General features: G+C 43.8%; 1 protein-coding gene and 1 long non-coding RNA gene across 2 annotated transcripts in view; both read left to right on the forward strand.

Moving 5' to 3' along the window:
• Positions 1-16,932, forward strand: part of LOC308263049 — a 448,643-nt gene that overhangs the window by 374,670 nt on the left and 57,041 nt on the right. The window lies entirely within an intron of this gene.
• Positions 183-16,932, forward strand: part of DRC9 (dynein regulatory complex subunit 9) — a gene marked incomplete at both ends in the record, with an annotated part of 44,517 nt that continues 27,767 nt past the window's right edge. Inside the window, 7 exons of the mRNA XM_080695990.1 lie at positions 183-452; positions 2,989-3,064; positions 4,964-5,025; positions 5,172-5,251; positions 8,117-8,387; positions 13,378-13,589; positions 16,121-16,249. Of these exons, the coding sequence (XP_080552116.1) occupies positions 183-452; positions 2,989-3,064; positions 4,964-5,025; positions 5,172-5,251; positions 8,117-8,387; positions 13,378-13,589; positions 16,121-16,249 (1,100 nt within the window). The remainder of the gene's footprint in view (positions 453-2,988; positions 3,065-4,963; positions 5,026-5,171; positions 5,252-8,116; positions 8,388-13,377; positions 13,590-16,120; positions 16,250-16,932) is intronic.

Genomic DNA, 16,932 nt, shown 5'->3' on the forward strand with positions numbered 1-16,932 from the left:
TCCAATTACCAGGCACCCATCCTCCGGAGTCAGAGGCCCGGCACCATCGGCCCCACATCTCCTCCATCCCGTCCTCCCGGTCCCTGGAACCCATAAAAACCCCTAGCTGGCAGAGTCCCCAAGCTGCACCAGTGCCTCTTCGAGCTACAGGAATAAGCCCACCCCAGTTATTTGCCCCCAAAATGCAGCAGCAGCAGCGCCCACTCACCCCCACCGGCTCCAAGATGGCGGAAAGAGGGGGCGAGGCCCCGCCGCATGGCCTTGTGGGAGAAACCTCTCCGTCCCGCCCCCAACTTAGGCGTCTTCCTCGAACGCCAGAAAAACACGCCTCAGAAATCGTCTTTGGACTGAACAGCCACATCCAAGAGCACTCTTACAATTCCACTACTAAACTATTTAATTTTCTCAAGCTACAACATGTGGTATTGGGAACTACTGAGGGAGGCAATATGGTAGCCAGCTAAAAACGTAGAGGAAAGAGGGCCCCGTGGGGGGGGGGCAAAGCGTCTGTTGCCATAGCAACACATTAGCGCCCTTCCGAGGTCCTGGGTGATGTAGAAAAGTCAAGCTGAACTAGAGGACATCCCCTCCGGCGCTTCGGATATCTAACTTTGATTCTCCAACATAGAGGTGTCCTGCTCCTACATCCTACCTTATACTGGGAGAAGAAGGCCTGAGCACGAAGGCAGGAAGGACTCTTTCCTCCCCCACTACTTAGATGTTCTCTTTATCCCCCTCTCTCTCTCCAACCCCTCCGAACCCAGGCGTATTCTACTTCCGAGCTACAGCCCCAGCTCTATTTTTTTATTCTTTATTTTGAAACACGGTCTCACTGAGTTGCAAAGGGCCTAAATAGTATCAGAGACTATCGGAGAACCGTGATCCTCCTGTCTCAGCCTACCAAGTACTGGGATTGGAAACCTGCGCCACCACGACCGGCTCCCAGCCCTAATTTTTTTTTTCAAACAGGGTCTCGCTAAGTTACTGAAGGTCTAGCTATGTTGCTGAGGCTGTCTTCAAACCTGCGATCCTCCTGTCCAAATTTACCAAATGCTAGGATTACAGGCATGGGACTCCACACCTGGCTTCCTTTATCTTTATTCTTTCTTTCTTTCTTTCTTTCTTTCTTTCTTTCTTTCTTTCTTTCTTTCTTATCTTCTTGGGCTACTGGAGATGGGACCCAGGGGTATTCTACCTTCCAGCCCTATTTTTTAGTCTTTTTTGTATGTATGTATGTATGTATGTATGTATTTTGAGCTACTGGAGATGGAACCCAGGGACATTCTACCTCTGAGCTACACCCCCAACCCTATTTTTATTCTCTATTTGGAAACAGGGTCTCACTATGTTGCTGAGGGCTTCACTAAGGAGCTGAAGCTGTCCGTGAACCATAATCTTCCTGTCTCAGTCTCCTGAATGCTGGGATTAGGAGCGTGGGTCACCACGGCCCGGCTCTCTTTTCCAAAAAAAGATTTAAGATCTGAGCCTGTTGGTGCAAGCCTGTAGTCTCAGCTACTCAGGCAGAAGATGGCTTGAGTCAGTAGGTTCAAGGCCAGCCCAGCAATATACCGAGACCTGGTCTCATAGAAAGAAAAGAAATGAAGTTTAAGCTTAGCACATTGGCGCAGTCCTGGAATACCCGTAATCTGGAGGCTAAGGGAGGAGGATCAAAAATTCCAGTCTAACCTTGGCAATTTAGCAGACCGTATCTCAAAATTAAATATAAAAAGGGCGGGAAAGCTGGGCATAGTGGTGCAAATTTATAATCCCAGAATTTGGGAGACTGAGACAGGAGGGTATGGTTCGCGCATAGCCTCAGCTACTTAGTGAGGCCCTTTGCAACTCAGTGAGACCCTGTTTCAAAATAAAGAATAGCTGGGTGTGGTGGCGCACGCTTGTAATCCCTGCGCTTGGGAGACGGAGACAGGAGGATCGCAGAGGTTTGAAGCCAGTCTCGCTGGCATAAGAGACCCTGTTTCCAAATAAAAAACAAAAAAATAGCTCTGGGAGTGTAGCCCGGAGGAAGAAGGGTTCTATCCCCAGTAAAACACACACACACACACACACACACACACACACACACACACACACACACAAATAAAAAAATAGGAGTGAGGGTATAGTTGCTTGGAGGTAGAATGCCTGGGTTCTATCCCTAGTACCACAAATAAATACATTTTAAAAAAGAATATAAAATAGGGCCGGGGTGATGGAGAGGTAGAATACCCCTGGGTTCCATCCCTGGTTCTGCCAAAAAAAAAAAAAAAAAAAAAAAGAATAAAAATAGGGAAATAGGGCTGGGGGTGTAGCTTGGAGATAGAATGCCTCTGGGTTCCATCTCCAGTATCGCAAAATAATAATAATAATAATAATAATAATAATAATAATAAAAGGGCAGGAGATATATAGCACAGTAGTAGTAGAGCACTCCTAGGTTCAATCTCTGGTACCAAAAAAAAAAAAAAAAGTCATCCCTCCATTCTTGGCTTTGAAACTTGAGGAGATCTGCCCTAAGAAACGTTTACCTCCTCTTTAAGAGAACTGTCTGAACTACCAAATTGAAACTCTCAGGGCTTCCACACAGTGCCCCTGCCTAAGAGTCCTTACTAAATGCTTGTAGACTGCAATGAGATGGATTGGAGGATGTCAGAGATTTACATCTCCTATTTATTACACATTTATTTGAATTGCCCTGTGGATTCATTCATTTATCCAACAGTTAATTTAGTGAATGACTACCACAGACAGAAAATTGTAGAGGCCACTGCAGTAAATAAACAAAAATCTCTGCCTTCAGGGGTTTTCATCCAGTGAAGGGGAGCAATACAATGATTGTGTGAAATATGTGACAGGCTAGAAAGTGATCACTTCTGTGGAGAAAATTTAAGCAGAGAAGTCACTGGAAAGAGGACTTTTATATTTTGAGATGGAAAAACAACTTGAAGGTTCTGATCTGAAAGGTACCTTATCAAATTTCCCTTTTCACAGGGCCACTATGTTGGGACTGAAGGGAGACAGGACAACCAGCAGGAAGATGGCTTGAGAGGCGTCCTTAATGATCCTGGTAAGAGATGATGGCGTGTAGCCAGGGGTGATGAGCACTGGAGCTCTATTTTGTGGTGTGTGTGTGTGTGTGTGTGTGTGTGTGTGTGTGTGGTACTGGGGGTTGAACCCAGGAAAATTCTACCTCCGTGCTACACCCCCAGACCTATTTTTTATTTTTTTTGAAACAGGGACTCACTAAGTGTCAGAAAGCCTTACTAAGAAGCTGAGGCTGGTTGAGAACCTGTGATCCTCCTGTCTCAGTCTCTCAAGTACTTGTACTCTCAAGTACAAGTGTGCACCACCACGTTTGGCTCCAGCAATTTTTAAAATAAATAAGTAAATAAAAGCCAGGTGTGGTGGCACATGCTTGTAATCCCAGCATTTGGGAGGCTGAGACAGGAGGATCGTGGTTCGCAGACAGCCTCAGCTACTTAGTGAGGCCCTTTGCAACACAATGACACCCTGTTTCAAAATAAAGAATAGAAAATAGTGCTGGGGGTGTAGGTCAGAGGTAAAATGCCCCTGGGCTCCATCCCCAGTACTGCAAAAAATAAAAATAAAGAATATACCTGGACGTGGTGGCGCACGCTTGTAATTCCCTGTGCTTGGGAGACTGAGACAGGAGGATCGCACAGGTTCAAAGCCAGCCTCAGCTACTTAGTGAGGCTCTCAGCAACTTAGTGAGACCCTGTTTCCAAATAAAATATAAAATAGGTCTGGGAGTATAGCCTGGAGTTAGAAAGCCTCTAAGTTTCACCCCCGGTACCACCAAAAAAAAAAAAGAATATAAAATAGGGCTGTTGGTATACCTCAGAGGTAGAATGCCCCTGGGTTCAATCTCAGTACAGCAAAAAATAAATTAAAAAAAATATATACAGTGCCAGGCGTGGTGGCGCACGCTTGTAATCCCCGTGCTTGGGAGGTGGAGACAGGAGGATTATGCAGGTTAGAAGCCAGCTGCACTTGCTTAAGAGACCCTATTACTAAATTTTAAAAAGTATAAAAATAGGCCTGGGAGTGTAGCCCAGGTAGTAGGGCTTCCAGGAACCCCAGTACCACAAAAAAAAAAAAAAAAAAAAAAAAAGAAGCAGAAGAAAAAGAAAAAAAATAAAAATACATATACATATAAGGGGCTGGGGATATAGTTTAGTAGTGGAATGCTTGTCTAGCATGTTGCAGGGCCTGAGTTCTACCCTTCCTTGCCCCGTTCTACCAAAAAAAAAAAAAAAAAAAAAAAAAAAACAGGAAGAGGATGTGGAGGGGGAAGAAGAGATTATGTATCTTGAGCTTTGGTAGAACAAAATCAAGCTAAGTACTTAATATACCTGCACTCCATGTTCAATGGTTCTTTTATCTCGGAGATAAATGAGAGGATAAATCACATATCTTGTAGTTGTTGAATTTTCTCTTAAAGAATGGTCATAGAGCCGGGCGTGGTGGCACATGCTTGTAATCCCAGTATTTTGGGAGGCTGAGACAGGAGGATCAAGGTCCTCAGCCAGCCTCAGCTACTTAGTGAGTCCCTTTGTAACTCAGTGAGAGTCTGTTTCAAAATGAAGAATAAAAAATAGGGCTGGGGGTGTTTCTTGAAGGTAGGATGCCCCTGGGTTCCACCCCGAGTACCACAAAAGAAAAAAAAAGGTCATAGAAGCTGGCATGGCGGTGTAGGCTTATAATTCCTGTACATGGAAGGCTGAGACAGGAGGATCATAGGTTCACAGCCAGCCTCAGCAACTAATGAGACCCTGTTTCAAAATAAAAGAATAGGATAAAGCTGGAAGTGTATCTCAGAGGTAAAATGTCTTTGGGTTCCATCCTCAGTACCACAGACACACACAAAAAAGATAATTCATAGAAATAACTGAGACATCGTTCAACACGTCCTTAGACTAATCTCAATGTTTCCTTCCCATTTTAGGTGACTATTGTGCGATTATAAACATACCGTGGAGGGTAACAAAACTAAAGAAGAATGGAAGAGTATGTTCAAAATTCCAGTTTTTTTCATGTGTGTTTGTGTTTTCCGTTAAATTTCTTTGTATTATTTACTTGCTGCTGTGTAACAAATTGTCCCCAAACTTCAAATACCTAAGCATTTCTTATTCTGCACTGTTTCTGTGGACCAGGAGTTTGGGAGAAGCACAGGCAGATGGTTCTGGCTGGGGTCTCCTGTGAGGTTGCAGCGGGCCAGGGGCTGCAGCCATCTGTAGACTTGATGGGGGCTGGAGGATGTGCAGAGGCAGCGAGCTGATGCTGGGCCGAGGAGGAGCCTTTGGTCCCTGACTCATGCAAGTCTGCACTAGGCTGCTGTGTGCTTGTGGCAAGGCAACAGGTTTCGCAGAGTAAGAGCCGAGAGTAAGGTGCAAAATGCATGTCTTTGATCTCTCATTATTCCCACATTGTGTGTGTGTGTGTGTGTGTGTGTTCCTGGAAATTGAGCTCAGAAGCATTCTACCTCTGAGCTACACCCCCCAACCCTATTTTTTATTCTTTATTTTGAAACAGGGTCTCACTGAGTTGCAAAGGTCTCACTAAGTAGCTGAGGCTGTCTGAGAACCACAATCCTCCTGTTTCACAGCCTCCCAAATGCTGGGATTACAAGCGTGAGACACCACACCTGGTTTATAATATCTTGTATTATTTTTATTTTATTTTATTTTATTTTGGCAGGTCTGGTGATGGAACTCAAGGGCATTCAACCTCCAAGCTATCCCCTCCACCCTATTTTTTATTCTTTATTTTGAAACAGGGTTTCAATAAGTTGCGGAGGGACTAAGTAGCTAAGGCTGCTGCAAACCACAATTCTCTGGTCTTAGCCTCCTGAATGCTGGGATTACAAGCATGCACCACCATGCCTGGATTCATAATATCTTTTAAATTATATAGGTTAGCCGGGTGTGGCTAAGACAGGAGGATCACACAGGCTCAAAGCCAGCCTCAGCTATTTAGTGAGGCTCTCAGCAACTTAGTGAGACCCTGTTTCCAAATAAAATATAAAATAGGGCTGGAAGTATAGCCCGAGGAAGAAAAGCCCCTGGATTTCACCCCTAGTACCACAAAAAATAAATTTAAAAATACAGCCCGGTGTGGTGGCACACGCTTGTAATCCCCACACTTGGGAGGCTGAGACAGGAGGATTGCGCAGGTTCGAAGCCAGCTGCGCTGGCTTAAGAGACCCTGTTTCCAAATAAAAATATAAAAAATAGGTCTGGGAGTATAGCCCGGAGGTAGAAGGGCTTCCATGAACCTCAGCACCACCAAAAATATATAAATAAATAAAAATAAATATATAAATTACATAGATTATTAGCCCTACTCAATATTGGGGAAACTGCTTAGAAGGGCATAGATACCAGAAAGTGACAATTATTTGGACCACCGTAGAGGCTATCTTTATCCTTTCTTTCTTTTCTTTCTTTTTTTGTGGTACTGGGGATGGAACCCAGGGGCTTTCTACCTCTGGGCTACACTCCTAGATCTATTTTCTATTTTATTTGGAAACAGAGTCTCACTAAGTTGCTGAGAGCCTCACTAAGTAACTGAGGCTGGCTTCGAGCTTGCGCGATCCTCCTGTCTCAGCCTCCCATGTGTTGGGATCATAAGTGTGGGCCACTATACCTGCTTATACCCTTTCTTTAATCATGAGACATTTCTGGTTAGTGTCTAAACATGTTGCTTGAAAATAAAATTAATTTTGGATCAAATTCAAATCAATTAAGCATAGCCAAGTACCATGGACTATATATCTTAATTAAACAATAAGTTTTTATTTTTGTTTTTGTTTTTTGCGGTACTGAGGATGGAACCAGGGGCATTCTACCTCCGAGCTACACCCCCAGCCCTAGTTTTTATTCTTGATTTTGAAACAGGGTCTCACTGAGTTGCGGAGGGCCTCACCAAGTAGCTGAGGTGGTCCGCAAACCACGATCCTCCTGTCTCAGCCTCCTGAATACTGGGATTACAAGTGTGTGCCACCACGCCCGGCTAATAAATTTATATTTTTATTTGCTCAAAGTGGGAGATATTTAGCAGACTCCCTTGTAAATGCCTACTTTCTTTTTTTTTTTGTTTTTATTTTATTTTTTTTTTGGTGGTACTGGGGTTCCTGGAAGCCCTTCTACCTCCGGGCTACACGCCCAGACCTATTTTTGCATTTTTTATTTGGAAACAGGGTCTCCTAAGCCAGCGCGCGCGGCTGGCTTCGAACCTGCGCGATCCTCCTGTCTCTGCCTCCCAAGCGCGGGGATTACAAGCGTGCGCCACCACGCCTGGCAATGCCTACTGTTTTAAAATCTAGGCTGTGTGACAAGATGAAGTTCACAGGAGCCAGTCTACCTGCTGTCTATGCTTTGTTGTCAATTTTTGTTGTTGGTGGTGGTGGTACTAGGGATGGACCCAGGGGCATTCTACCTCTGAGCTACACACCTAGCCCTGTTTTATTTTATTTTTTGAAACAGGATCTTGTTAAATTGCTGAGAGCCTCAGTAATTTCCTGAGGCTGTACTCTGCCCCACAATCCTCCTGTCTCAGCCTCCCAAGTATTGGGATTACAGGTGAATGACACCACACTGGACCTGTTTGTACTTTTGATTTTTTTTTTTCTGCAGGAGGGTCTGGGGATTGAACCCAGGGACATTCTACCTCCAAGCTACAGCCCCTGCCCAATTTTTTATTCTTTTTTTTTTTTTTTTGGTGGTACTGGGGTTCCTGGAAACCTTTCTACCTCCGGGCTACACCCCAGACCTATTTTATACTTTTTATTTGGAAACAGGGTCTCTTAAACCAGCGCCACTGGCTTCAAACTTGCGCGATCCTCCTGTCTCCGCCTCCCAAGCGCAGGGATTACAAGCGTGTGCCACCACGCCCGGCCTATTTTTTATTCTTTATTTTGAAACAGGGTTTCACTAATTTGCAGAGGGCCTCACTAAGTAGCTGAGGCTGTCTGTGAACCACTATCCTCCGGTCTCAGCCTCCCAAAGGCTGGGATTAGAAGCATGCACCACCACGCTGGGCTTGATTTTGAATAACATTTAAACATTTGTCACTTTTTTTTCTTTTCTTCTTTCTTTAGAGAGAAGCCAGAACCCCCAAACCATCCTCCAAAAGGATGGGATTCTGAGGTGATGGTGTTGGTGACAGGGCAACCACCTAGTGCTGCAGAAGAAGAAGCAGCCTATGAAACAGTTCATGAAGGAGAAGTAGAAACCATTCCGGAAGCCAGAGAGCCGCTCTCCCTTCTCGAGGTGTTGAGGCTCTCCGCCGTTCTGGAGGACACCATCGACCAGCTCTCTATTCTGAACTATATCATGCCAGTGCAGTATGAGAGACAGAGCTCCGGGACAGTAAATACCCTGACACCTATTTAATTTTCCTTTCTTTCCTTTTCATCCCTTCATCATTTATAGTATTTACGCCATTAAATTTAACTTGGGCTAGGCGTGTCGGCTCACGCTTGTTACCCCAGTACTTGGGAGGCAAACGCAGGAGGATCTCAGGTTCTTGTCCAGCCTCAGCAACTTAGTGAGGCCCTCTGTAACTTAGTCAGATCTGTTTCAAAATAAGGAATAAAAGCCAGGCGTGGTGGCACACGCTTGTAATCCCAGCATTTGGGAGGCTGAGACAGGAGGATCATGGTTTGAAGAGAGCTTTAGCTACTTAGGCCCTTTGCGGCTCAGTGAGACCCTGTTTCAAAATAAAGAATAGAAAATAGGGCTGAGGGTGTGTAGCCCAGAGTCAGAATGCCCTAGATTTCATCCAAGGACACACACACACACACACACACACACACACACACACACACACTTGGGAAATACCACCTTTATCTCAGATAAAGGGTTCCAATAGCCTGGCACAGTGGAGCATGTCTGTTATGCCAGTACTTGGGAGGCTGAGACAAAAGGATCCCAGGTTGAAGGCCCACCTAGGCACCTTAGTGAGACCCTGTTTCAAAATAAAAAAAATAAGCCGGTCGTGGTGGCGCACGCTTGTAATCCCCGCGCTTGGGAGGCTGAGACAGGAGGATCGCACAGGTTCAAAGCCAGTGAGGCTCTCAGCAACTACACCTGGCTCAAATTGGTGTTATTTTAAAAGGTGCCTATATGCCTGGCATGGTGGCACATGCTTGTAATTCCCATGCTTGGGAGGCTAAGACAGGAGGATCACACAGGTTCGAAGCCAGCCTCAGCTACTGAGTGAGGCTCTCAGCAACTTAGTGAGACCCTGTTTCCAAATAAATTATAAAATAGGGCTGGGGTGTGTAGCCCAGAGGCAGAAAAGCCCCTGGGTTCCACCTCCAGTACCACACACACACAAAAAAAAGTGTCTATACACTGGGCGTGGTAGCACACAGTTCTAATCCCAGCATCCGGAGGTGGAGACCAGAGTACCGCTGTTTGCGGACAGCTTCAGCTACCTTCGCAACTCAGTGAGACCCTGTTTCAAAAATAAAGACTAATCAGGCGTGGTGGCTCACACTTGTAATCCCTGTGCTTAGGAGGTGGAGACAGGAGGATTGTGCAGATTTGAAGCCAGCCTTGCTGGTTTAAGAGACCCTGTTTCCAAATAAAATATAAAATAGGTCTGGGAGTATGGCCCGGAGGTAGAAGGGTTCCATCCCCAGTACCACCCAAAAAAATAAAAAAAAATAAAAAATAAAAAAAAATAAAAAAACAGGGCTGGGGCTGGGCATGGTGGCACACGCTTTTAATTCCAGCATTCATTCAGGAGACTGAGACCTGGGGATCATGGTTAGTGGCCAGCCTCAGCTCCTTAGTGAGGCCCTCTGCAACTTAGTGAGATCCTGTTTCAAAATAAAGAATAAAATATAGCGCAGGGGTTGTAGCTCAGAGGTCAAATGCCACTGGGTTCCATCCCCAGACCTGCAAAAATAAATAAATTAATTAATTTAATTAAATTAAATTAAAAATAGGGCTGGGTGTGTGTGGCTAGGAGGTAGAATGTCCCTGGGTTCCATTCCTGGTACTGCAAAAAAGGAACAAGTGCCTATATTTAAATCAGTGTAGGCCGGGCGTGGTGGCGCACGCTTGTAATCCCCGCGCCTGGGAGGCTGAGATAGGAGGATTGCACAGGTTCGAAGCCAGCCTCAGCTACTTAGTGAGGCTCTCAGCAACTTAGTGAGACCCTGTTTCCAAATAAAATATAAAAAAAAAGGGTCTGGGAGTATAGCCCAGAGGTAGAAAGCCTCTGGGTTCCACCCCCAGTACCACAAAAAAAAATTTAAAAATTACAAAAAATAAATCAGTGTAAATATAATATTGTTTACCCTCTCTATACACAAGTTCTGCATCCATGGATTCAAAAACTTCTCATTGGAGCCGGGCGTGATGGCGCACACTTGTAATCCCCACGCTTGGGAGGCTGAGACAGGAGGATCGCACGGGTTCGAAGCCAGCCTCAGCTACTTAGTGAGGCTTTCAGCAACTTAGTGAGACCCTGTTTTCAAATAAAATATAAAAAAGGTCTGGGAGTATAGCCCGGAGGTAGAAAGCCTCTGGGTTCTACCCCTAGTACCACAAAAAAAAAAAACAAAAAAAAAACTTCTCATTGGAAATATTTGGAAAAAAATGTGTCTATACTCAAAACATTCAGTCTTTTTCTTGTCATTGTTCCCTAAACATTACAGTATAATAAGTGTTTTACATTGTATTAGCTATTGTAAGCAATCTGGAGATGACCCATTAAAATTTACAGGAGGGTGTGCAAGGTTGTGTGCAAAGCCCGTTTTGTACAAAGGACCTGAACATCCACAGGAGTCCTAGAGCCAATCCCTTGTGGAAACCAAGGGATGGCTGTATAGTACTAAGGAAATCAAACAACTGGATACTTAGGATATCAAATCACTGTGTTGTCCTAATATTTCTCAGTTGCTGAAAGCCGGCTGAGCACTAGGGAGGAAACCACCTGCTCTCAACATGGCTGTAATCTGAGATGACTGTAAACGCAGCATGGTGAGCGGCAGCCCTGCTCAGCATCCCCAGCCCCGTAATCCCAGCTAGGCAACAAATTGTTTATTTGGTTGGTTTTTATTTTTTTTGCAGGTGTGTATGGTACTGGGAATTGAACCCAGGGGGTTCTGTCTCTGTGTACCCCTGGCCCTACTTTATTTTTTATTTGGAAACAAGTCCTGACTGAGTTGCTGAGGTTGGCTAGGAACCTGTGATCATTCTGTCTCAATTTTTCAATTCCAATGACTGGGATTACAAGTGTGCACCACCGCACCCAGCATCCTTTTCTTCTGCTTTCTCTATCTCTTCCTCCTCTTCCTTTTCTTCTTCTCTCTCCTCTTCTTCTTTCTCTTCCTTCATCCCTTTCATTTTTTTTTTTTTTTGGTGGTACTGGGGGTGGAACCCAGGGGCTTTCTACTCTGGGCTATACTCCCAGAACTATTTTATACTTTATTTGGAAACAGGGTCTCACTAAGTTGCTGAGCCTCACTAAGTAGCTGAGGCTGGCTTCAAAGCTGCGCGATCCTCCTGTCTCAGCCTCCCAAGCGCGGGGATTACAAGTGTGCGCCACCACGCCCGCCCGCCCCCAGCCCTATTTTTTATTCTTTATTTTGAGACAGAGTCTCACTGAGTTGCAGAGGGCCTTGCTAAGTAACCGAAGCAGGCCACGAGCCTCAGTCCTCCCGTCTCAGCCTCCCGAATGCTGGGAACAAGCGCGTGCCACCACGCCCGGCTCACCGGCTCCTTTTATTCTTTATAGTCTATTTGCTTCCTCGCTTTGAGTTTTTTTTTCTTAAGTGTTGAAGATTGAGCCCAGGGCCTTTCTACCTCTGAGATACACCCCCAACCCTAGTTTACATTTTTTATTTTGAAACAGGGTCTCACTAAATTGCTAAAGAACTACATTGCTGAGGCTGATGGCGAACCTGCCTTCATCCTGTCTCAGTGTCCTAAGTACTGGGATTACAAGATTGTGCCATCATACCTGGCCAAAGACTGCTATGGAGTTAGAGTCTCCACTCCAAACTTTACCTTTGATCTGAGTCTTATAATTTACCAGGTGATAAATTGGGGGATAATACAGAGGGGGGATTTTGTATGAAGGCAGGAAGACAAAAGGCAGGAGGACATGTGGTTTGATGTGGCCAAATAAAGGGGACATTTTTGGAGTATAGAGTACAAAATGAGAAAGTGAAGTTGAAAAATGTAAACAAAAGCCAGGTGTAGTAAGTAGCACACGCTTGTAATCCCAGTACTTGGGAGGTTGAGACAGGAGGATCGCAGTTCATGGCCAGCCTCAATAACTTAGTAAGGCCCTCTGCAACTTAGACTCGGTTTTTAAATAAAAAATAAAATAGAGCTGGGTGTGGTGGTGCACACTTGTAATTCCAGTACTTGGGAGGCTGAAACAGGAGGATCACAGGTTTGCAGCCAGCCTCAGCTACTTAGTGAGGCTCTCAGCAATTTAGTGAGACTCTATTTCAAAATAAAGAATACAAATTAGGGCTGGGGGAAGGTAGCTCAGAGGTAGAATGCTCCTGGGTTCCATCCCTAGTACCACTAAATAAATAAATAAATAAATAAATAAATAAATAAATAAATAGTGCTAGTCGGACGTGGTGGCGCACACTTGTCATCCCAGTAGGTGGGAGGCTAAGGCAAAAGGATCACAGGTTCATGGCCAGCCTAAGCTACTTAGTGAGGCCCTCTGCAACTCAGTGAGACCCTGTTTCAAAATAAAGAATAAAACATCAGTCTAGCTGTGTAGTTAGTTCAGAGGTAGAATGCCCCTTGGTTCAATTCCCAATACCCCAAAGAAAAAAATAGTGTTATGGATGTAGGTCAGAGGTAGACTGCCCCTGGATTCCATCGCCAGTATCACAAAAACAAAACAAAAATCTCGAGGTGGCACATGCCTGTAATCCAAGTACTTGGGAGGCTGAAACAGGAGGATTGCAAATTGGAAGACAGCCTCAGCAAGCAGTGAGACTCTCAACCTAGAGAGACCCTGTTTCAAAATAAAAATAAAGCCAGATGAGTTGGCATACACTTGTAATCCCAGCATATGGGAGGCTGAGAAAGTAGGATCGCATTTTGCGGCCAGCCTCAGCTACTTAGTGAGGCCCTTTGCAACTCAGCAACTCAGTGAGACCCTGTTTCAATATAAAGAATAAAAAATAGGGCTGGGGGTGTAGCTCGGAGGTAGAATTCCTTGGAATCAATCCTCAATACCACACACACACACACACACACACACACACACACACATACACACACACACAAACATAGTACATAGTATAGACAGAGGCCCTCTTTCTTGAAATATTGCTGTTTACTAAAAAAATTTTTAAATATTATTTATTGTTAGAAAAGCAGTAGCCTAGAAAAACATCTGATGATGTCAACTATGAGGAAATTATCTACTCCAATCTCACCTAAAGAAAGAACCCTATTGCTAGAAGCTGGACAAAGAGCCCGATCTATCCAGGAATTTAACAAAATGCAAGATGTTATCTTTAAAAAACCTACAAGGCAGACCATAATGACTGCAGAGACACTGAAGAAAATTCAGAATGACAGGTAAAGAGTGCATATTGGAAATGTGGTGATGTGAGTACATGTAGGAGAGGGGATGGGGTGCACGTGACTGCGTGCTGCCGTGTCTTAGGGGTTGCTCTTTCTTGCAAAACTACTGCTGATAATAGGATTACCTAGAGACCGCCTAAAGGTAGTGTGGTGCCCTTGAAAGCAGGGTGACTTTTATATTGGGCAAGTCACTGAATTTTTGTTTTGAATTTTTAAAAATTAGACTAGTACTAGGGGTAGTGTGCAATGGTACATAGGTGTTTCGCACATGTAAGGCTGGGTTCCATCACAAGCATAAAAAAGTAACAAAGCCGGATGTGGTTTTTCAGGCCAGCCTCAGCTACCTAGTGAGGCCCTCCACAACTTAGTGAGATTCTGTTTCCAAATAAAATATAAAATAGGTCTGGGGTGTAGCCTGGAGGTAGAAAGCCCCTGGGTTCTATAGCTAGTACCACCAAAAAAAAAAAAAAATAGCAACAGTAGTATAAAGATTAGAAATAAGACTTTAAATAAAACTTTAAGAGGGCGTGGTGATGCACGCTTGTAATCCCCGTGCTTGGGAGGCAGAGACAGGAGGATCACGCAGGTTCAAAGCCAGCCTCAGCTGGCTTAAGAGACCCTGTCTCCAAATAAAATATAAAATAGGTCTGGGAGTGTAGCCCAGAGGTAGAGGGCCCCTGGGTTCCATCCCCAGTACCACCAAAAAAAATAATAATAATAAAAAAATAAATAAATAAATACGACTTTAAGCTGGGCATGGTGGTACACACTTGCACAGACAGGAGGCTCACAGGTTTTAGGCCACTCTCAGCAATTTAGTGAGTATTTATTTATTTATTTATTTATTTATTTATTTTGTGATACTGGGGTTCCTGGAAGCCCTTCTACCTCCGGGCTACACTCCCAGACCTATTTTTTTTATATTTTTATTTGGAAACAGGGTCTCTTAAGCCAGCGCGGCTGGCTTCGAACCTGTGCGATCCTCCTGTTTCTGCCTCCCAGGCGCGGGGATTACAAGCGTGTGCCACCATGCCTGGCAGTTGAGGGTTTTTTTTTTTAAATTAAATATGTAGATACAACCAAAACCTCTTACCTCAGTCCTCTTATTTTTTTCCCAAAGATGGTGAATTTGATGTTTATTATTTTCTAGCATGTTTTAGTATGCATGTTTTCTTTTTTCTTTCTTTCCTTTTTTTTTTTTTTTTGCAGTACTAGGGATTGAACTCAGGGGCATTCTATCTTTAAGCTACACCCCTAGCTTTATTTTATTTTTTATTTTTTATTATTTATTTATTTATTTATTTATTTATTTATTTTTGGTGGTACTGGGGTTCCTGGAAGCCCTTCTATCTCCGGGCTACACTCCCAGACCTATTTTTACATTTTTATTTGGAAACAGGGTCTCCTAAGCCAGCGCGTGCGGCTGGCTTCGAACCTGCGCGATCCTCCTGTCACTGCCTCCCAAGCGCAGGGATTACAAGCCTTACAAGCCAAGCGTGCGCCACCACGCCCGGCTTATTTTTTATTTTTTATTTTGAAACAAGGTCTCACTAAGTTGCTGAGAGCCTCACTAAGTAGCTGAGGCTGGCTGCAAACCTGCGATCCTCCTGTCTCAGCCTCCCAAGCGCTGGGATTACAAGTGTGCACCACCACGCCTGCCTGCAGGCATGTTTTCTTAAGTGGTGCATATAGCTTTATGTTTTTAAATGTTATATGCATGGCATATATCCAAGGAACAGTATAAATATACTGTTGAATGTACTCCTGAATATCTCTTTCTGGTCTTTGTTATATAGACCTTTTCAAGTCAACAATGTTATCTTTTCTTTCAATTTGCTAAGAGTTTATTTTTGTTAATGTTTGTTTATTTTGTTGTACTTGGAATTAAACCATAGTGCTCTACCACTGAGCCATATCTCCAGCCCTTTTTTATTTTTTTATTTTGAGACAGGGTCTCACTAAATTACAAATGTATAATCCTTCTTGCCTTAGCCTCCCAAAATTGCTGGGATTACAGACATGCACAACAGCATTAATCTGAATTTATTGTTTGTGTTGTTTTCAAGAGTGGGTATTGAATTTTACCAGATGCCTTTTCTATATATATTGAAATGATCATATTTTTTATTTAGTCTTAATAAGTGTGGTCTATTCTATGAATAGATATTCTTTTTTTTTTCTTTTTGTTTTTTTTTTTTCAGTACTGAGGATGGAATCCAGGGGCATTCTACCTCCGAGCTTACACCCTCTGCCCTATTTATTATTATTATTTTTGAAACAGGGTCTCACTAAGTAGCTGAGGCTGTCTGCTAACCATGAACCTCCGGTCTCAGCCTCCCGAATGCTGGGATAATAAGCGTGCACCACCACACCTGGCTTATGAATAATTATTTTGGCATTCCTGGGATAATTCCAGTTTAGGATATTCTTTCTGGGTTTTAACTTATATGACTTCTGTAGCCCTTTGTAAAGGTAGGGAAATATATCTTATTAACTTCTCTTATTTTTCATGTTTCTCTTTATAGGCAATTTTTCAGTGAAGTGATTGAAAATACCATGCAGGAATTGCAAGATTCAGGCACTTTCACCTATCTCCTGCAAGCCTTGACCAAAGAAAGGGAAAACAAAATGCATTTTTATGAAGTCATCGCAAGGTCAGTGATGTTACTTTTTTTTCCCTGTTTTTTCTTTTTTGGTACTGGGAATGGAATCTGGGCGTTCAACTTCCAAGCTACACCCTCAGTCCTAGTTTATTAATATTTTTAGTTTTTGAAACAGGGTCTCACTGAGTTGCGAAGGGCCTTGCTAGGTAGCTGAGCTGTTCGTGAACTGAGATCCTCCGGTCTCCGCCTCCCGATTGCTGGGATTACAAGCGTGTGCCACTGACCGGCACTTTTTCTTTTTTAATTTTTTGAGACTATCTATGTTGCCTAGGTTGACCTTGAACTGGGCTCATGTAGTCCTCCTGCTCAGCCTCCTGAGGCTGGGACTGCAGACATGTGCTACTGCATTCAGCTCTGCTTTGTTGATTTTTTTTTTTTTTTTTTTTTTGGTGGTACTGGGGGTGGAACCCAGAGGCTTTCTACCTCTGGGCTATACTCCCAGACCTTTTTTATACTTTATTTGGAAACAGGGTCTCACTAAGTTGCTGAGAGGCTCACTAAGTAGCTGAGGCTGGCTTCAAACCCGTGCGATCCTCCTGTCTCAGCCTCCCAAGCATGGGGATTACAAGCGTGCGCCACCATGCCCGGCTCTGCTTTGTTGATTTTTAAGTTAGTATAAAACTCTTACCAGAAGTCCTTAATTTTTTTTTCTTTTTGGTACTCGGTATTGAAAC

The sequence above is a fragment of the Muscardinus avellanarius genome (genome assembly GCF_963383645.1).
Source record: "Muscardinus avellanarius genome assembly, chromosome: 5".
Taxonomy (NCBI): Eukaryota; Metazoa; Chordata; class Mammalia; order Rodentia; family Gliridae; genus Muscardinus; species Muscardinus avellanarius.